Source organism: Merops nubicus, unplaced genomic scaffold, assembly GCF_000691845.1.
Source record: "Merops nubicus isolate BGI_N331 unplaced genomic scaffold, ASM69184v1 scaffold17616, whole genome shotgun sequence".
NCBI lineage: Eukaryota > Metazoa > Chordata > Aves > Coraciiformes > Meropidae > Merops > Merops nubicus.
Genome location: NW_008617118.1, coordinates 6,938 through 29,181, shown reverse-complemented (window position 1 = coordinate 29,181; position 22,244 = coordinate 6,938). Strand labels below are relative to the sequence as shown.

Sequence of the window (22,244 nt, the reverse complement as noted above, 5' to 3'; positions counted from 1 at the left end):
AAAGAGTGTCCAAAATGCTAATTACACATGAAAAGACAATGTGTTTTCATATACCTGTGGATGTAGTCAATCCTGACAGTATTCTGAAATTGTGGAAGGGCTTAGGACCCATATTTTGAGAGGTGGAGCAGATGACTACATTACTGTGTGAGCTTTTATTGGATTTATGTTTACATCAGTATCCTTAAAGATCTAATGTAATCGGCTTTTCTTGGTGATTTCAACATGAAGTGCTTAGTGAACACTGAAAGATAATCAGGCAGCTTCCTCTAAAGGGGGAGTCAGAAAACATCTATAGGAAGATCCTTAGAAAGATGATTTTATGCCACTTTTGCCTGCTTATTCTTCACATATTTCTACAGTATTCTTTACTGAATGGTTTACATTTTTGCCCTTTGCTCCCTGGGACTAGTTTGCAGCATACCTGAGTTGTAGGGTCAGAGTCCAAGGAACCTATCTTTTCGCTTTCGAAGAAGATGTGACATTAATGCATGTTTTCCTTATTGTAATCTGGGTAAGAAAGTAGCCAGTTCCACCTGTCTGTCCCTGTAGTGGTGAGAGCTGGAGGCCAGTATTGCTTCAGAGGGTGATGTGAGAGAACACTGTAGTATAAAGGAATACCATAATCTAATTGAAGAAGCTTGTTTCTAGAGACTTATTTCCCTTAACTGGGAAGAATTTCATTTTTGTCTGTTCATGCTTCTTAACTCAGTTTGACTGATGAGCAAAGACTGTGCTTTTTAGTTTAAAAAAGTGATTCTTTTTATCAGTTTTAGATCCTCCTTTCCTACTTCACTGGTTTCCGTATTAAATAATACTCTTCAGCTTATAATTCGTACAGTTGTCAGCTAAATTAATTTCTATGGGTTGTATCTGTAGATTGTTCATTCTTCAATGTTTTGATAATGTAAATATGTTTATATGTGAAAAATTAAAAATATACCAATTTATGCACTTCATCTATATGCTGCTTTTGGTGCATAGTCTTGCTTCTGTGAGACCATAAGCTTAGGTCAGAAGAAATTGTGATTAGACTTCATCAAGCACTATCTTCTCTGAGTGTGGGTTAACTGGTAGCATGTTTTAATAGATTAGCATTTTCTTGAACCGTTAATTTTATATAAAATATAACACCCCTTCACTTTTTCTACAATGACTGTGTATATCTGTAAAGCATTTAGCTTGTAATAGGCTTGGGTAGAAGAATGTTTTATGTTGCTTGTGGTTCAGGCTGTGATCCTTTTACATCCTACCAACTGGTGGTTAGACAAGCATTATTCAGAAACCAAATCCATGTACCTGAAAATACATCCACCATCTTTTTTCCAATGGAACATTTTAGGAACATCAGATACCGCCAAGTAGAGAGTTTTGGGTATCATAGTTCAGTAATCAAAACTTTACTGCTCAGATCTTTCATGTTAACAGTGTTGATAACCTTTTGATAAGGGGTCGGGGGTGAATTGATCAGGTAAGAGAATGTAGTACATGATTGAGTTGAGTGATCAGTTTGATACAAGTACAGCTGCTTTGCTGAATTCCTTCTAATGTCTTTAATTACGTTGGCTTTAAGGGATGTGGTTATGTCTGAATGCCTGCTTGCTTTTGAGATGCCAAGCTGAACATGAGCTTGCAATTCCTGCTGGGACATTCAAACTTTTTTTTTCTTTACCTTGTTTGTTTGTTTGTTTTGTGGGGTTTGTTGTTTTTTGTTGGTTTTGTTTTTGTTTTCTAATCTAGGATGAAACAGGTGCCTATTTAATAGACAGAGACCCGACCTACTTTGGGCCAGTGCTGAACTATCTCAGACATGGGAAACTGGTTATTAACAAGGACCTTGCTGAGGAAGGTAAGATGTTACTCAATCACTTGCTTTCTTGTCACTTGCTTATTATTTTCACAGCTTTTGAGCCATCAAAAGTAATTTCCAAGTAGATGGTAAATCTTAATCAGTGTAGCATTTCAGTGTTTCAAGCAAAGCTGACAGGTATTGTGCAGTTACAATATATGCTGTTATTTCAATGTTTTGAATATGATTCCTGATTTCACACCCCCTGTCCCTAGTTAAAAATAAGTGCTTTTTATCATATTATCTTTATGACTGTATAAAATACTTGGGTTTAGTACTCTTCAAGCAGAAGAGTACTAGCTGTGAAACAATCTTTAGGAGATGTAAAGCAAACTAAGAGTGAAGTTTTGGGATATTCAGATGTGTGGACTTTAATCTTGAAGAGTGAATTCTGACCCCACCTTCTCTCTCTCCTCAATTCATATCAGTCTTACCCTAATGGAGGATGACTGTTTTAAAGCATGTAGTACTGAAGTTGTAGCAATAAGGTATTGAAGAAATCAGTGAAAGAGAACAAAGTCTACCAATATTAGCAGGAAATAATGTGAAATGGAATTTCCGTGGGCACTGGTAAACACGTAGTATGTGTGGAGAACAGGTATGTCTTGAACGTGTGAGTGGGAGCAGTCTGTAGTATGTATCTTTAAACTTCTGTTTCAAAGTCTAAGATCTCATGACAGGCAGAAAAATTTTCTCCACGCAAACAGCTGCAGAGCTTTTAGAGCTTTTTAGTAGGACTGTTTGAATTTCTCTTTCCTATTCCAGCATGAGGTGGGGCCTGGGCTATGGTGGTCCATCAGTCTGCTATGGAATGGCATTTGTCTTCCTTTTTGTTTCCTGCCTCATTCTATGTGTGAAGGGGCCTCAGTTTTCATTGGGCTTTTTTTAGAATAGTTTTTCAGAATGAGCTGAACTTTGACCTACATGTGCCTGAAGGAAGCCAGAACCATTAGGCTGATAGATGAACTTTTCCTGTGGCGAAATAAATAATTTTCTGTAATTTTAGAGAAGATAATCTTAGGAACTGGTTGATGGTTTTAGCTTGGAATCATTGGTTATGCTCTCTCTCCAAAAAATGTTCTTATACTAGGTGTACTGGAAGAGGCTGAATTCTACAATATCACATCACTAATAAAACTGGTAAAAGACAAAATAAGAGAAAGAGACAGCAAAATCTCACAGGTGAGGCTGATTTCTAGTGTGGCTTTGATTATTTGTTCTATAGCAAGTAGTGGGTAGGTTCCACTTTTTTCCTTAATTGCTCATTTTTCCCAGAAAGATACTGAATGGGTGCCTTCATAACTGGCTGAGCTTGAACCATTAATATCCAAAGATTAATATTCTTAATCACCAGTACCTGTCAATCTGCTTACAAAGGACACAGGCGCATGGTTCCAGTTCATGTTCAAAACCTGGAAACTTTGTAAAGAACTGTTAAAAAATATAACTGGTAATAGTAGAATTTGTCATATCATTTCTGGAAATAGCTATTTTAGAAAACAGCTTTTGTAGAGTAGATATTTTTCTTATCTACATTTTAGTACTCTGAATATGATAAGGTTTCCTAACAACCGCATAACTGCTGTTTATGAAGTATATTTATGCAGGATACATACACATGCTGCTTAGCTCCTGTTATACATTTTTGTGGAAAAGTTAGTTTCTTTATTTGTAGTGCTCTGTAGTTGAGAATACTCTTGTTCTCTTAGCAAGTCATGTATATTCCTTCATTACAGTGAATATGATAGAAAAAATGTTAAGGAAGTATTCAGGCTTGTTCTTTAACTCTGCTGCTCTGGCTTTCCCTGACAAATGAGTAGTCTTCAGAGAGATATTACAAACTCAGTTTGCCAAATTTCTTTTGAAGCTGGATCGTGGAATAGCAAGACTTGCTTCAGTAGCATTTTCTAAAGGGTTTCAGCTGAAATGGTCCTAGTTATTCATTGCTTTGGATAGGAAACTTTGACAGGGAAATAAAGACATTTCTTAATGTGGTCAGACGTTCTTAAAAGTTAGGTAGGCCTCTGCAGAACCTCAGCCTTGGTTCTGAATGATGCCATTTGCTATCACATGGAACGATAGGTGTGTTTTAAGATTATTTGATTACAGCTGTTAGGTAGCACTTTAGTCCCTGAAACATTCACAAAGGATTGAGTCCTCTGTGAGGTGATTAGGAACAGATAAGATTTCTTTAAAAAAAGAAAAAAAACCCAAGCAAGGTGTTTGAGGTAGTATTGCTTACCGTTTCTATAGAATAAGGGCATCTTTAGGTAAGCCACAAACCTAGTGAATTCCATGCTATACTGAGCATCTTATGTTTCTTCTTGAAGGTGCCAGTCAAACATGTGTACAGAGTGCTGCAGTGCCAGGAAGAGGAACTTACTCAAATGGTTTCCACAATGTCTGATGGCTGGAAATTTGAACAGGTAAAAAAAACCATACTGGATGCAATTAAAAAGTCTTCTAAAAATTCAGTTTTATGAAAGAGGAGTACAGAGTCAATTCTTTTCATCTTTTTAAGTTCGGTCATCTTCAGAAATTGGATAAAGGTACACAGTATATTTAAAATATGGTATTTGTATTATTATTTGTGAGAGAACAAAAGTCTGTAACTTTATAGGAAGTAAATTATGCTAACTTTCTATAAAATCATCTACATCATGTTTGAAATTTAATTCTTTGGTGTCTACACACAAGCATTTGAAGGGTGAATAAACCAAAATTAACTAATACAAGTTTATACAAATGGTAGGTCAGATATAAAGAGCTCTGGGTAAAATGATGAGCTTGGGACATAAATGTTTGTCAGGCCCAAACAATGGTTCTTCAGATAAAGCACTGATACACACAGGAAGGTGCACTTAACCAGTGTGGGTGTGAAGCTGGGATAGGTGTGAGCTACATGAATCTTTTTGTTATTTGCACGTCATAAAAGTAGCTTTGTGTGTACATACAATACATTGTACAACTTCAAGAAGAACTTTCTGTTATCTTTGCCAATCTCTGCAAATAAGAAACTATCTACATGTTTTTTTCATCCTTCATGTTCCTAACCTACCAGAATATTTAAACTGCATTGGAGCAATGAACCTATTAAGTCTGGAGTGAAACACAAGTGCTCAGCCACCAGCACCTTTTTCAGTGTCTGGTCCCAACTGTAGGAGAGATTGGAATAGGCACAAGTCTCTTACCTTGTGGTCTCACTTTAATAACACAACAAAGCAACATTTTTTTAAAAAGTACAGCACAGAATGGTAAAACAGCACATTATATTTGAAATATGTACGATGCTGGTGTCGTGGAGACAGCCATGATCAAATAAACTAAATCAGCACAGAGATGGCTTCTTGTGATTCAGTTTTCCAGCTCAAGTATTACTAGGTCTCTTTGGTATGCCAGATGCTGAATGTTGTTTAAGCCCCTGAAAAAAAACCCTCTTGCTTAATACTTGTGAGGTTTTTTTTGACCAGTGCATTGACAAAGCTTCTTTGACATTACTTTTTGTCATGAGAAACTATATTTCATTACAAATAGAGACTCTTTACTTTTTAACAGATCCAATAGTATTCTGGCTTTTACCTGTCCTAAAGCCTTGTGTTCTTTGGGGATATTTCTTTTGGGAGTAATACTGCTTTGCCAGTGCAACTGCTGAAAGAGTATTTATAACATCTTTTAGAATTTAGACTCTCTTTTAGAACTGGAAAATTCCAGTGACTTTCTTGAACGTTATGTCCTCATTTCATCCCGCTTTCTCCCTACTTCCTCCCTCTCTCATGTTGCTCTCTCTTGGACATGTCGTTTGAAGGAGACAAACAGAAAAGCTGTATGGTCTCATAACAGCTTCTCATTACCTCAGACTAGGCCGGTCTCTCCTTTGTTTTTATTGCAGACCTGCTTTTAGCAGACATCATTCACCTGAAATATGATTAGAATTTGCTGTGTAATCTAAGCAGTTTTATTGTTAAGTTTGGAGAACACAGTAGCACTTCTGTATTTTTTTATCTTTTCTAGACCTGTGTTGCTCAGCAGCATGCTCCCTTCAGAAGCAGATTTTGGGGTTGCACCTACCACGCTTAATGATCTGGGCTAGAATTCAACTTTTTCAGAGGAGTAATATTACTGTGCATTGAGAGTCTTTGTCCTCTGTGCCCCGCATAGCGTGTTTAAGTGGTTTTGTTAAAAAATATTTCTTTCCCCTGGACATTTCAAAAATTTCTTGTAAAATACAGTTGGATGTGGTGATTAAATAGGAGTGGAAGGTGTTAAACTGCTGGTGCACTTGCACGGATGTATTGTTGCACTTTTCCAAAGAACACGATGGAAGCACTGCTAGAATACTGCAGTTATATCCCAGTCCAAGAACTGCTGCCAATAGTTTTGCTGCCTAGGTTTTCTGATTTCAATGGGTTATTTTATAAGTGATTTTTAGATTCAATTTTAGCTTCAAATAGCTCTTCACACAATCAGAAAAAAACAGTGTTTTGGCAATATTACATAATGAGAAACTGCGGGCTCTACAAAATTGCCACATACAAAGGCTTTAGACAGCAGTGGTGTGTCAGCCATGTAAATTTTAATGATTAATGTAACCTGAGTCTGTCAGCATAATGCTGTCTTAAACGTGTTCACTGTATGAGGAGGAAGCTATTTAGCTGCTGCCTTCAAAATTATGCATATATCAATAGCGGGATAATAAATTTACTGTTCACGAGCCTTCTCATCAGTAGTAATCTCCAGTTTACTCGGAATAAACAGTTCTTCTCTAGTTATTGACACTTAATTTAATGCTCTAATCTTTCTCAAGTGCACCGATGGGCTATGCTTTAATTTAAATGTTAGTGTAGGAGTTGCCATGGATTGCTAAGATAGAATAGTTTTTGTAATAACAAGTTGAGAAATTTAGCTGAGGTTGTTCTGAACCTCTGAATTATTAGATGATCATTAGATTATAAGTGTGAACAGAGTTCTTGGTACTGATTTTCATGGGAACAAGACAGACAATTTTTTACACTCCAGTTATTTTCTTGGATCTTCTGTAAATTACCCCTTCTAAAACCAATTTAGACCACTCGACTTTTTTTTCCTCTAGTTGACTTGGTATGTTACCTTAGCTGTATTCTGTTTATCAATATCTGGAAGAAGATGAATCTCTTTCATACCTGGGCTCGGTATACTGCTCTACATAACACCTTCCAGTCCTATATCCATGTTACCTTCTGAACTTGACAAGTATCACAGGAAAACAATGCTTACTTTTATAATGCACAAAACTTCTGTTTGTGTTTTTCAGAGTGGTTGGCTACACCACATTGATATGGGTAATTTTCTGACTTACTGTCAGTAACTCTTAACTTCCCTTGAAATTGCAAAGGGCTTTTGCAACTGCCTCCATAAATATTTAGTATTTTGAAACGAAACTTGTAGCTTGATAGCAACCTATTCTAGTGCCAGGTAAATGTCACCTGAATGTTTGAGCTCATCTGTTATTTGTACTATTTGGATAATGGTATGTGCTTCAGCTTTACAAGGTTTCTTTCTGTGTTTTGCTTTGATTGGTTATTTCAGCTTGTCAGTATAGATTCCCAGTACAGCTGTGGCCGGGCCCAGCAGTCAGAGTATCTGCTGATAGTGTCACGGGAAGTGAAAGGGGAAGAGAGATGCTTCCAGAAATGCTGCAGTGAGGTGTGTCACACCATTCTTTTTGCCCTCACACTGATATGCTTGACCTCCTTGCGTTTCTGCTGCTTTCAAATCATTCCACTTTATTCCTGAATGTACAGCACATAGTAATTTGTGTGTATTTGTGACTGGCTTTTATTTATATTCACAGTATTCCATTATACATTATGAATGTCCATATTGTAAAAATAACAACAACAAAAACCCACAACCAAACACAACCCCTGTAGTTATTTAGCTTGTTTTTCTTAAGAATACCTCTTACCTTCTCAACAGATAATTTCTGTTCCTGAAATCTTCCTCCAAAGTTAACAGCCTTTGATCCATACTTGTTAAGTAAAAGTGGTACAATTTAAACATTAGGAGCCTTGTAAATAAAGCTTTGAGTTCATTTGGTTTAGAAAGGGACATTTCTGTGTTAATGATTGTTACAGTTCGAGTGTGTTTCATCCACCTAATAGGCCAGTTAAGTTCTGAGTTCCAGCCTTTTATTTCTGGTAACTCAGAATTTAACTGTTGTTTAGGTGGATGGAATATATTGAAACTGAAACAATGAATAACAGAATTTTTCAGAAATAAAATATGGAAAAGTGAGGGGAGAATAAACCCAGCAGTTTTAAGTCTTGTCTCAAGTGGAAAGAACATCCTGGTTTGTTTATTTTTCTTTTGTTGGTGGTGTTTTGGTTTGGGTTTTTTTTTTTTCTCATTGGGAAATTTTCTTAAAACCTAGTTGAAGAATCATAGTGAAGCTTAAGTCACTGACTTTAGGCTGTCTCATGCTTCCTGCCCCCTTTGCCCTCAAAAGTCACTGCTTTTTTAATTACTGTGTTACTTCCCAGTGTTGAAGAGTTTGGGAGGGATTTTTTGCTAACCGGTAACATTGGAGGCAGTTTCCAGTTCTTTACATAGCTGTACTCCATTTTGAAGTGTCTTACCTGAATTGATTTGGGAACCCGGTGTTCTGTAGTATTTCTCATCAATAGAATACTCAAACTACTTACTTGTTCTTTTCCTTGCCATATAAATGGTTATTCAGTCTGAAAGAAAAGAATAACATCATGAAGATAACATGACAGCAAAGTGACTTGACAGAACCTTGAATATGAGTTTACATGGACACTTAGCCATACAGTTTTACATTTTACACCTGCACTGTTGCCTAGCTGTATTTTGGAATTTGCTTTCAATGTACCAAGCCTTATCTGTTCGTTGCAGTTATATAGTTTACATTTGGAATGTGGAATTGATGCACTGGGTTTGCAAACTTCCTGGAACTGGGTAGGAAATGTGGCCTGTTGGTAAGGAGGTGCAGGGCACAGGCAGCATGTGTTCATGTCCTAGATAGCTCAGAGTAAAATTCAACATAGTGCAATGGGACGTGAGGGAAGCAATGAAGAAATGAAGGCAGGTGTAAAATTTTAAAAATCTAAAATCTATATTTAGAAGGCAATGAATTTTCCTTTGTCCTAGATTTGAAATCTAACAAATGCTTAAGAGCATTAAGAGACCTGAAATAAATTTACTTGTGGTCCTAGTGTTGATCATCGGTGCTGAGTTTAATGGCTGATGTGTACACATCTTTATAGTCTTCTGCAAATCCTTTGAGAAGGCAGTAGCATGAACACAGTATGACTCTAAAAGGCATAGAAGCCATTCTTACATTCATACAACTTGATTCTGTAAAGAAAAAAAAGAGAGGAAGTATTTCTTTTATTCTATCAACTATTAGTATAATTAAAAAAGACAAGCTTTCTAGTGTTCAAGGAGTTCACCTCATCTGAAATAGAATCAGTGATACTCAAAATATAAGAATATTTAAAACAGAATTTGGTAATAATTGTTATGAAATTTACTCCGTTTTGAGAATCAGACCATCACAGAAAGAGAAGGAAGTTGGTAGTCATTAAATAGAAGAGTTATTTAGTATGAGTAACTCCAGAGGGAAGCAGAGAAAGACAAGGATGCTGTTTGTGCAAGCTGGAATGGTTATCATGATGATAATACTGTTGCTAATTTGTCGTGAATGTACCGTATAGATTCTGAATCAAAATTGTTAAAACAATTTAGCAAATCTATATAGGCAAGTTATTGAAATGTGGCTGGTTTTGAGATCTGTCTCAATTCACTTAGGTATGCAATCTGTTCACTTCAAAAATAAGTTCATAAAGGTGATGCACCAACCATTTTGCCTATGCATGGGGATATTTTTAGGTGTATAGTCATTGATTTAAGATAGGAAGCGATTCACATATTTTGAGGCCATTGAGTAACTTGATGAAGGAAGCATTTGAGCTGTTCTCTCAGCTATGCGTCTTTTATCATATGTTTTTCTTAAATTTTTGGAAAGACACTTATCCTCTTGTAGAGCTGAAGACTTAGGAAAATTTCTTCAGGAAGTTACTTAATAATTGCCCCTGAAAGAACTCTGAAATCTTTCCTCTTTGAAAACAAGCCTGACTATGGCTAGGCATCAGGTAATCTCTGCCCATCTTGCCTTACGCCAAACTGTTGGGTTTTTTAACTTTGCCCTTTCTGATTATCATCTTTTGCCTTAATTAAAAGTTATGGCTTTGTGAGATAGGAACTTCCCTGTTGTTATTTATTTGCTTTTTCAGGAAAATCCCGACCTGTATTTGTACATCAAGCAATATAATGCAAATAACTATATATTTGTTGGTTAACTAATAATAATAATGCTTTCCATTCCTGCAGCTGTGCTAGTGTCAGCACCCTTATTCCATACAAACAGTGAATAGAAGATTATCTCATTTTCTCTGATAAGTGATATTGGCATTTTCCTGTGCTCAGTTCTGACCCTCCTGAGGCTTACAGGGGTGCTCAAGCAGGATTGCACTGGTTTAGCGTGGCGTGTAAGGAAACAAGTCCTGGAAGGGAAAAAACAATGAGGAAAAATACATACATGCATGATACGTATGTATATACAATTGTACAAATCTGTGAAATTCCATTTCAAAATAATGCATTTTGTTTTCTTCCTTGGTCTGCTCTTGGTCATTAAAACTCTCCGTACTGTTTAAGCCATACAACCCAAAAAGTTTGTCCTTTCAGAAAGTCTGAGAAACAGCAGGCTGGATAATCTGAAATAATTTTCCTATGCATTGTAACATGTTTTGCAGACCTCAGATTAGTTGTGGGTTCTTTTTATTTGGGAGGAGGGGTGTGGGGGATGAAGGGTGGCTAGGGAGGGGGTGTGTGGAGGGCAGGGACAGATGGACACAAGGTAAGGGAGTATAACAATTCCAGTTATTACTACTGATGCATCTCAAAAAGCCACAGTGAAGTTTCTAGCATGCTGTTGATACTATGCAAATAATACATTCTTAGTTGCACACGTGTGGAACTGTTTACAAGAGTATTACATGTTGGAGATTTGAAGAACTTGTGTTTAACGTTGCAAAAGTGACTTTATCTTGAAATGCACCAGCTGATTAATAATGGCAAAAAGTTACCCAGTTGTTCTGAAGTCAACCAAATCAATAGTCTTGTGCAACTAGCTAATAGGTCTGCCATGTCACCTAAAAATAATTATGTGCAAAAGGTCAATTTGTTTGGATTATGAAGCATTAGTGGGCAATGCAAGTAGCTATCAACTGAGAATATATCCGCCTTATTGAACCAGGACTGGTGATTTGGCTAATATTTGGGTCTCGTATCCCGTCTGCTTTCAGAGAGGTTGTTTATTTCTTTTGAGTGTCAATGTCTAAAGAAGTATTTTTCCTTCTGGTAGTTATCATAGCTTATCTGATATCAAGTTCTTGGCATTTTGCAAGAGGAAAAATTGACTGTATACTAAATCAGGTCATATGCTTGAATTTGATTCTTCAAATTTCTCTTCAGAAAGGTGAATTATGTGTGGCTTTAAACATGTATCCAGCTTTTAAAATGTTTTCTAGCCTCTAACTGGCTAGAAATACTAAAATTTTAAAATATTTTAAAAAATTAAAAATTTAAAATACTGTTGAAGATGGTTGTACGATATGGTTTGTAAATGCTATATAATATGTAGGATAAACTTTATACCACTTGAACAGGCTTAGAGCAAACGTAACTTCTTTTTTTTCTTCTGAAAATTTGTGCATGATATTTTTCGCTGATAGGGAAGAGAAACAACAAATCATATCTAGATATGAAGTAAGTCTGGGCTTATTTTCCAGCTTTTCAGTCAACTTTCTTAGTCCATTTTCTGCAACGAAGTAATTAGTTACTGTATTGGTTTTCACAGAATCATAGAATGGTTTAGGTTGGAAGGGACCATAAAGATCATCTCGTTCCAACCCCGCTGCCTTGGGCAGGGACACCTCTCACTAGACCAGGTTATTCAAAGCCCCATCCAACCCAGCCTTGAACACTTCCAGGGAGGGGACATCCATAACTTCTCTGTGCAACCTGTTCCAGTTTTTCACCACCCTCACAGTTAATAATTTCTTCCTACTAGCTAATATAAGCCTCCTCTCTTTCAGTTTGAAACTGTTACCTCTCATCCTGTCACTACACTCACTGATACAGAGTTCCTACTCATCCTTCCTGTAGGTCCCCTATAAGTGCTGGAAGTACTGAAGTACTTAAGTACTGTGATTTTATATTTTACAAATATATTATGGTACAGACTGAAGAGTATCCATTGTGAAAGATTAGCTGATGTAACATCTCAAGATAAATGGTGCCTTTGTATTCTGGTGAGGATGTATTGTGCTTCCAAAAATCCCTGGGGTTTTGTAACTTCATTACATGGTTCTAGTGGAAGAAATGTCTTTCTCACATTCACTTTCGATCAGCCTGTGTTCATTACTGACTATGTATGTATTCTGCAGAACTAGAGTGATATTAGGAGTAGAGGAGGAAGGGAAAGGTTTCTGGTGATCACAAACAGGGAGTGTAGTTGAAGTAGGTAGTTTGATAATACTGAATTTTGATTGCTTCTTATTCATTGGAGGCTGAGCCTTGTACGCTGTATTACCATCAGGATCCAAAAATTTTTGCATTGCCTAGGCCTGGCATCGAGTTGGTTCATTGTGCAAACATACTGCCTGACGGTCTTTGTAGATATTGGCTCTGTCTGTGGAGGTGCCTGTTTGGCTGTCTTACCACAATCCTAGAACATCTGAGCATCTCTCTCCTCCCTCTCCTTAAAAGTAAATGAGGATTTATGTTCTTCTGACACCACTATATGGAAGCTGCTTTTAATCTTGGTCTACTGTCCACTTTTACTGGGGGAATAATCTTAGCCCTCAAGTACAGATTCTGGACCAAGATTTCATCTTGTGCATCTTACCTGCTTTATCAAGGCATTGGTGGTCTCCTAGACTAGTGGCACTACACACTTTGTTTTCAGATAGCTAACACAGCCTTTCAAGTGCTGTTGCCCTAAAAACCAAGTTACACCTTTTCTGTGGGGCCATTACCAGGGCACTTTAATGATATAATAGATACTGGGGAACAGGACAGCCTTGTGACATGTGTGGCAATTCAGTAGGTAAATTTAATATACTTTTGGTAATGACATTTTGATACAGTATATCTGTGCAACAACGTTGATTTTTAGTACTTTGATCTGTGTCAGTAGTCATAGCACCATACATAATCTTGTCATGCTTTTGAAATAAAGCTTTTAAATAAATGAACAAGCTACATCTGAATTGATTATGCCTTGAAAAGGCAGGTTCTCTAAAGCTTCTAGCATTAGGTAAGTGTGCTGTGTGTAAGTTAAGACAAGTTACATGAAATTGCTGCCTTTCAATAAACGTGCTGCATACGAGGTAGTACTGATGTTGAGTATATCCTTTTTTCTCAGTAAATTGTCATTTATCATTCAATATCAAGACCTGTAGAAGCTTGTAAGTATGTCACATTTCATTATACATGGCTTCTGCTTGTAGTGCTTCCTTAATGAACTTCTTGTAGCAGTACATATGAACTTCAGACGTTAAATTCTGGTGTCCCACCATGCTGTGTCTTGCTGTTTTCCAATCAAATGCAAAATTTGTCTTTGTCCACTCAAAGTTTGTTTTAATAGTAGTACCTTTCTTTGGTAAATGAAGTGGTGGGTATCCCTTAAGGCTAAAGTGCTTCCTGCATGCAGCTATTTACATGTTAAATCATGCCACATTAAGAAACCACATACAAACTTTTTAAAAATTAACTTTGGAGGACAGGAAGCTTTTTAGTAAGTAACAGAAACAGGGAACAGGTTACTTCTCCACTGGGCTTCCTCTGTAGCCTTTTCTTTCACAGTATAATCATAACCGTAAATCATTAATTCTGTAAATGTTTAAAAGTAAAAGCTATGTTTATCTTATCATCAGAGTGTCAGTGTATTTGTCAACATCAAAACGTATTTGCAGTGAAGTGGAGAATCATGCTTCAGGCACAGCCAACAGTCTGAAGAGTGAGGGCTGTTTGTACTGATGATGAGAATGTATGGAAATCGTTTTGTGTGGAAATGCAATTGACTTTTTTTTTCCTTCATGTTTCAGCTGGTCAGTATTGGTTCTTCCTATAACTATGGCAATGAGGATCAGGCTGAATTTCTGTGTGTTGTCTCAAAGGAATTGCATAACACTCCCTATGGCACAACCAGTGAACCCAGTGAAAAGGCAAAGGTAAGTTACGAGACATTGGACTAAAGACATAGTGTCAGATTGGGTGGGCTTCATTAATTCATGCTAGGCCTATCTCTGTTCTGGACCATTATTTAATTGCCTTGTCCATTAGAGGAGAGACTGTAAATGGTACAGACAGCATGCATTTGTTATATCAAATGGGTTTTTTAAATGCAGTACTCTTGTACTCTTCCTGATAGCTGTCCTTTTGTTTTTTTTGAGTATGGGCAGACATTTGCTGTTCACAGTTGAGAATCTAGCTTTTGTTTATTGCACATCGCTTCCTTATTCTGCCACTGTTTCAGCTGAAAAGGGTTTTTCTTGCTTGAGTTCAACTGAAGAAATCTTGTGGTCAAGAATGGAGATTGTTGATATGCCATCTCTGAAAAAAACAGTCGTGCAATATGTTATAAGATGAAGGTATTTGTTAGCTTAATATTTTTAGGTTTCTACATAGTTCTTTCTTTCTGTAGCCAGCTTTACAAAAGATTGTAACAGGCAAAATATCTCAGCATTTTATTCAGTTGTCTTTCAGAGTTTGTACAAGGGAAAATGTAAAAATACAGCTGAATAGTAATAAGACAGACCAGTTTTGTATGTAGGTGTATTCTTGTCCATGCATATTAAACAGTTTTTATCATTGTATTGTTGCTTTGTATGAGATAGCTACAGACAAACTGGATAATTCTGTAGTTGGCTTAAAAGCTTTTCATTTAGTGTATGTAGATGGGAAACAATTGGTAAAACATCAAAGGCTGCTTTTTCAAGAATCGTCTTCAATGAAATTAATTTTGAATTAATGCTAAAAATTTATTTGGGTCTTGGCACTGGGGCCTCAGATAAAACTTGAGCACTTTCTGTGCCTTGTAACTTGGTTATGCAGCTACACTTGTGGAGACATTTTTGTAAATTGCACTATAAAAATACTCCAAGGTTTGTGTTGGATTCTTAGTGAAATGATTAATTTATACTCTTTTGTCACTGGTGATATAAAACTTCCAAAGAGTTGTAAGAGATTAATATAGTCAAGGGTGTGAACAGTGAACTCGGGTAACCCACAGCTCCCTCCTTCCAAAATCAAGTTCTGCTTTTGCTAGGATGTTTCAGGAAAACTTTAAAAGTTGACAAATGAAAGAGGCATGTGGTAATAATTTAGGGCTGAGATATGTACCTGAAATAAAACATGGAATACTAAAAACTAACACACATCTTCATAAGAATGGTAGTGCATCTCCAGGGAACTTCAGAAGTTGTCAGCATTTACATTGCATTCTTAACGCAAAATTAAATATGGATCAAATTAAACTATTAAACCCTAAATACAGAAGCTAGTTCAGAGTGTGGTACAACTTTGTGAAATCTGTAGCTCTGAGAAGAGTTAAATCTTAGACTTCTCCGTTGAAGTGCTTCTTCATCATTGTTTCAGAGAAGAAAGCAGAGCATTATTTGGCCAGGGTGATGAATAGGAATTACTGTTAATTTAGGTTGGAGATACAAATATTCACGCCTTTTGTCTTGGAAGAGTTCAGCTGTTGCTAGGAATTAATGGCAATACTTGAAGAATAATTTTTTAATATATTGTGTTTCTAATAGGTCAGGTGTTTTTTTTATTTTTAACAAGTGTATGTTGTGCCTGGAAAAAAAAATCGGTTTTGGTTGAGAGGTTTCTCAGAGCTGTGGTCAGGAATCTTGACTAGAACTTGGGAGCTGTTGTCTCAATAGTTCTCTCTTAGCCATTGTTAATCCTGTAGCCTGCAATCTGTTCATTAGTGTCTGATTGGGTCTTCATAAATTTCATATGACTGAGATTCTAGTGTCCAGTGATATATAAAGAATGATGTGTTCATGTGTTCATGACCTTTAGAAGCCATGAAAAAGTCTTCCCATTATTTTTACAGCAGGTTGGGTTAGAGAAAACAAGAAACTGCGAGTATGTCATTTTCATTAACAAGCACTTCAGCTTTAATTAATAGTACTGGACTTCCAGAATAGGAAAAAGCATTTTCTGATAGCCCATCTAATCAAGCTTCACCTTTGTTCCTTCATTTCTTCTTAGAGACTTTTTTTTCTTGTGTTTTCTTTTTCTGGAAAGCACTTTGCATAGTAATCTAGCAGCCGACTTCTGTGTAACCTTGTAATACATCTAAGAAAAGGAGATTAACAGCATTTGGGACAAAATAGTTCCAGTGGCTTTCACTGGTAGCCATGGGACTACTGAAAGGTAAAACCCCCCTGTATTCCCATGAGCATTCTTCTCTTTCATACCACTTTATTGAGCTGTCACTCTTGGGACAGATGACCAACGCTTGTTCGTAATGTCTGCATCCAAAGTTATATTTTTAAGTACTATCCATTCCCATCTGTGGCAGAGTACATGGAGTTAAGGTAATGGCTTTACAGTTTTAAATTTTCTCTATACTTATGGTCCCTGTTGTTATGTTGCATGACACTGTTGGCTTCTATCTGCTGACTTTAGGACACTTGAAAAAGGAAATGTTCATTAAATCTGTAATGTTCCTCCTTGAAATGGTCTGTTGTCATACTTTGTTACGAAGACTGGGGTCCCAAATAAAAGTAAATAAATGTCATTCCCAGATTCTTCAAGTGTAAGTGGACTGTACTTTGTTGCAGCTCTAACTCACTCGCGATCTCTTCTTTTCCCTTCCTTTCTCTGTGCTTGCTGCATGCTGCATGCCATTCAGAGTGAGGATGAAGAAACGGATTACGATATGAATGACTCAGATTAAGTGTAAATGTCATGGTGAGCACTAGTTGCCCTAGGATTTTACCCAAATGCTTTTCTGCCCCATCCAGTTCCTACCCCAACTAGTGCTGTCCTTTGGCTAGTCCTGGTGGTGTGTGTGTTTGTGACTATAGTTGTGGCATGGTGAGCAAAGGTAGAATTCCTGTTCTGGATATTGCTGCTTGGACAGAATAGTTAGCATTGCTGTTGTAAGCTGTATTGTGATTGGCTCCTTTAAAGCTTTGCTGAGAGGAAACTTCATGTAGATTGAGGGGCAGAATTGCTTTTCATTTTTATTTTCCATGCACCAGCTTTTCTGTCAAATGTTTTTTTTATGTGTAGAGGCATCAGATACAAACTTACAGTATACCTTTTTGGTAAATTTAATAAATTACCAGTAATTGGCAATAACTTAGTAAACATGACTGAAGTACAACATAGTCAACACGTGATCTTATCTGATAATTGTGAAACTAGTAATTTTTGAATCAAGATCTGGCAAAGAGAAGTAAATAGTTTGATCTTGGTGCTGCAGTTAGATATATCACAGAAGACAACTCTTTCCGAGGAGGGATCAGGTCCTTTCCGTTGCAGTGTGACATCTTACTGAAGATCAAGGTGTTTCAAAAGTCACAAGTGGAAGAACATAAAATTTGCATGAGAAAGAACAACTTCTGTAGCCTTTTCCTAACATGTCCGCAAGCACTGCTCCTACTTATTCTGCTATCCAATTTCTTATAATTGGCTGTTTGGTGATACAGTGTGTGGGTAGTCACTTCAGCCTGTATGAAATGGAGTTATTTACCACTGCATGAGATTGAACTCCAGCTTGTCACCTGTACACCTGATCTTTTTTTTAGCTGCAAAGTAGCCTCATACTTATCTCTGAAGTGTTGATTCCCTTCCACATGGCTGAAAAAGAACCTGCATTACTTTCTTAACTGGTGCTAACAGAAACTACTGCTCAGGTAGAATAAGGTCTTTTGCCAAGTCTGTGGGAGTGGCTCCAAGGAATTGGTCAAATCTGAAGCTTTGTTGGAAAGAATTTAACTGGCACTGTGGTGGAATTGAATGCAAGATTCTTAAGCTGCCTAAGAGATGAACAGTTCTTAAAATGTTATTCTACCTGCATTAGATTTGAGTGGGAGGAAATTGTTTCCACATTCTGATTCCCTAAGAAGCAGTAACACTCAGGCCCATATGATATTAGAGTTCATTGAGCATTGTTTAAAGTTTATAAGTCAACTTTGGATCTGGTGCAGCTGGAGGAAAAACAGAACAGAAATAAGAAAAGAGAGAAAATCCTGAATACAGCAGGTCTACAGCAGGGTCAGGACAGTCCCCAGTACCAGTACAGACTGGGTGATGAATGGATTGAGAGCAGTGCTGCAGAGGAGGACTTGGGGATACTGGTGGGTGAAACATTTGGTATGAGCCATCAACAAACACTTGCAGCCCAGAAAGCTAATTATTTGGGGCTGCATCAAAAGTAACATGGCCAGTAGGCCAAGGGAAGCGATTCCCACTCTTGTGAGACCCCACCTGGAGTACTGTGTCCAGCTCTGGGAGGACAGCACAGGAAAGACATGGATATGGTAGAGTGGGCCCTGAGGAGGGACACAGGGTCCGAAGGCTGGAACACCTCTGCTATGAAGAAAGACTGAGAGAGTTGGGGTTGTCCTGCCTGGAGAAGAGAAGGCTCTGGGGAGATGTTATTGTGGCCTTCCTGTACTCAAAAGGGGCTTACAGGAAAGACGGAGAAAGACTTTTTACCAGGACCTGTAGTGACAGGACAGGCAGTGTTTTTAAACTGAAAGAATGGTAGATTTAGATTGGATATAGTGACAAAAGCCTTCACTGTGAGCATGGTGAGACACTGGTACAGGTTGCCCAGAGAAATTGTGGATGCTTCATCCCTGGAAGTGTTGAAGGTCAGGTTGGGTGGAGCTTTGAGCATCATTTCGAGCATTTAATCTAGTGGAAGGTGTCTCTGCCCAAGACAGGGAGTTTGGACTGGATGATCTTTAAAAGTCCCTTCCAACCCAAACTATTCAGTGATTATATGATCTAAAGTGTGCAGACAGGAGTATTATCAGTGAAGTCACCTGTTTAGCTAGCAGAGCATGTTCCTGGTTCTGCTCCAGACATACTCCTCAATCCTAGCTATCAGCAGTATGGGACAAAACCTGTCAGTACTGTTTTAGAGTTTTATTGACCTCTGTTAGTGCTGAGACATATTCTTTCGGCATTTTTACCCAGCAAGCCACTGAAATTTTTAGAAATAGTTTTACTAAAGGCTTCTTCAGGAAAAAAAAAAGAGGAATTTCAAATTGCAGAACGGAGTCAGTCATCCTTTCAGTGTTTAGTGAGTACAATTTTCATAGAATTCCTGATAACTGAAATTCAATTTCTTCTTTGGACAAAGTGACTAACCATGACTACAAAAGATCCTCTTTCACACAGTTTCTGAACAGAGGGCAGTGGAACACATCTCATGAGAGCTTGCTGATCAGAAATCACTTCCCCTTTGGTAAAGTTAGGGGTTACAGAAGAATTGCTAGGCAAAGTGTGTTAAAAGATTGCCTCATCTGATAGAATTTTCTGCTTCATGATGGGTTTACTGGCTTAATACAGTGTGCAAAGTTTAGCATCCAGATCTGACTTAGCTGTATCTTATCGTATGTGTTCCTGAGGCTACAGGAAGTAGTTCTAAGTCTTGAATCTTGGAAGTACTTTTTATCTCCTAGGAAAGAATAAACTCCAATGTTTTACTTTAAATTGGAAAGATTCACAAAATTAATAGCTCCACTATTTTTTTTTTTTTTTTGAAGTGCACAGGTGCTTGTTTCACCCATGTTTCTGTCTCTGTTGGAGACTGACTGACTACATTTGCTGGGTCAGACTGTTATCTGCTACGTGGACATCTACTCTAGCAGTTTGTTCTCAGCTGTTACCAACAGCAAGTACTTGAGGAAAGAATTTAAGTCGAAGCATTTTATAAAATTAACTCCCGGTATATTTTCCCACCTTCCAGTAAGCCTCAATGGAGGAATTTTGGCTTCAAGCCTGCATCTAGGCCATCATATGAAAGCTACAGTGACACTATGATACCATGAGTAGGTATCGGTGGCGCTGTCTTCTGTGAGTTTGTCTAATTCCTTTTGAATATGTTACACTAGCAGTTGCTGAGCAATTTTCAGGGCCTGGCTTTTCCTCACAGAATTCACTTGTATCTTTCCTACATTTTCCTGTGAAATGCTTTTAGCTTAGTACACATAATAAATTATCTTCATGAAATAAGCAATGTTTGCGTCAAAAATATACCCTACAGCATGTGATGGCCCATGGGCAACATCTTTCTGTACTTAGGAAATTTATCAAGGTAGCTGTGGTGACATCTGATACTGACCACTAATACTGACACTAATACTGAATTTGAGATGAAAAAGGACGTGGAAAGCACAAAGCAAGATCCAGGTACTTCAGGACAGGCAGTGAGTAAATGATAAAGTGATTTCTTAAAATTACTTCTTAATTTTTTTTAAACTAATTCTGAACTGTCCCTGAAGCACACAAATGGTGATGGGTTCTTTATGAACTCCAGTCCTTAAAAAATCCAGTGAAATAGTGCAAAGCAGGTGAAACCCTAGTTGACTACTGTCATTATGAAAAACCTGTTATGCTTGACAGCTGATAGAGGCTGATAGGTTAAATTGTCAACATTTTAACAATATTGAAAAGAAACAAAATACCCAGACTTTTAAAATTTAAAGCTGTATATGAAACTGCTGTCCTGTGTTAAATGGTAGCCAGCCATTATCCTACAAGAATGAAGACTGAAGTGTTTGAGTGTGCTGTGAAATCTTGGGGGTTCTCTGGGATAGAATGTGCTACTGAGTACTAGCATCAGATGTTTGTCTTAATATCAGAACACACTGAAATCATCAGAGAAGAAAATTCTGCATTGAAGGCAGCTACACTGTTGTCCAGGGATCGTGCCTTTGCGTTCTTTCAGCTTTTGAAGTCAAGAGCCCTTCCTGGTACTAGGAATTTCTAGTGAAGTACTCGAGTACATTTATCACATTGCACTTAAGTATCTTCAGAACAGGATGAGGAGAAATGTCTTACTTGGTACATCTACCAACCTTTAAGCTTTGGTTTTAATAATGATACACAATTTCTAGCAGTGATTTACCTCTTTTCATTGTTTGACAGTAGACACTGTAAGTATCAATCTGTCTTTTTTCAACCTTAAAGCACAGACTTCATGAATGTCCCTGACACTTTATCAGTTGTATGAAATAGTCATTGTGTTTCTCTTTGACCTCCATGCTTTAGGAATGACAGCAAGTGAATTTTCATTTATAGATTTTTTTTTTTTATTGGTCTGTTTCAGATTTTGCAAGAACGAGGTTCCAGGATGTGAAGACAGTATTGACCGGTGACAATTTTTTCTCTTTTATTCCAAGATGCAGTGAATTGTCACACTGAAGAGACTCAGTTGCAAAAGAAAAAAATCTGACTGAAAAAAATAGACAATTTTCTGTGGATCTGGGTTCAACCATTTTTGCCTATAAGCTGGTGTCAGCTGGCTTGAAAGCATTGCAAGATTACATACTGGGCATAGATGGTCTGGGAGCGTGTGTTAAGTTTTGGTTGTAGTGCATGGCTGTACTCTCTTTCGGGCTGACTGGCACTGGTCATTTGAAAAGAAATGACCATGCACTCATATTTTCCTCTGAGACATGTAGGACTTAATGTCTGGTGCTGGATGACCCAGTGTTGATCGGTTCAGAGACGTTTTCCTACTAATCATTGTAACCATTTAAAGGACAATGTAATTGGTGCTACACACACATATTACAGCTCACAAATGCAAATATTTGGGCCTGCGTTGTTTCAGAATCAGTGGCAGCCCCAGTTGACTGTGTTATACTGCACATTCCTTATGGCTCTGTGACATACTTTATTATGTAGTAACAGCCTAGGAGATCAACTGAAACTAGCACATAAAACGTTACACGACAGACAAAAGGTTTCTCTAAAGGAAGGGTGTATATATTGACTGGATTTATAGCATACTTTAATACCCAAAGGGAAGACTAAACAGAGAAAACGGCCTTCATCTGAGTTATTCTTGATGTTCTGTTAAAACAGTCTCCTGTGAAAGTTATGCTCCCAGTCTTAGCCAGATGTTTGGAAGGGGAATCAAAATTCACTTAAAATGAACAACTGAGCATTCTGTTTCTTTTGAGATGTTTGTACTTATATGTGTGTTTGTGCTTTTATAAAGTTACTATAAGCATTGAAGTCTTTTTGATTATGGTAGAGGTTTTTCAAGAGCTGGAGTTTG

At 37.4% G+C, this 22,244-nt stretch overlaps 1 protein-coding gene across 1 annotated transcript; it reads left to right on the top strand.

Annotated features, from left to right (window-relative positions):
* Positions 1 to 1,740: 1,740 nt before the first annotated feature.
* Positions 1,741 to 21,833, top strand: LOC103775583 (BTB/POZ domain-containing protein KCTD5; the record flags this gene model as incomplete). The annotated part of the gene is made up of 5 exons (XM_008943045.1): positions 1,741 to 1,849; positions 2,940 to 3,031; positions 4,180 to 4,275; positions 14,023 to 14,148; positions 21,288 to 21,833. Coding segments are annotated over 5 exons (453 nt in total), but the record flags the coding sequence as incomplete, so codon positions are not given.
* Between the last annotated feature and the right edge of the window lie 411 nt (positions 21,834 to 22,244).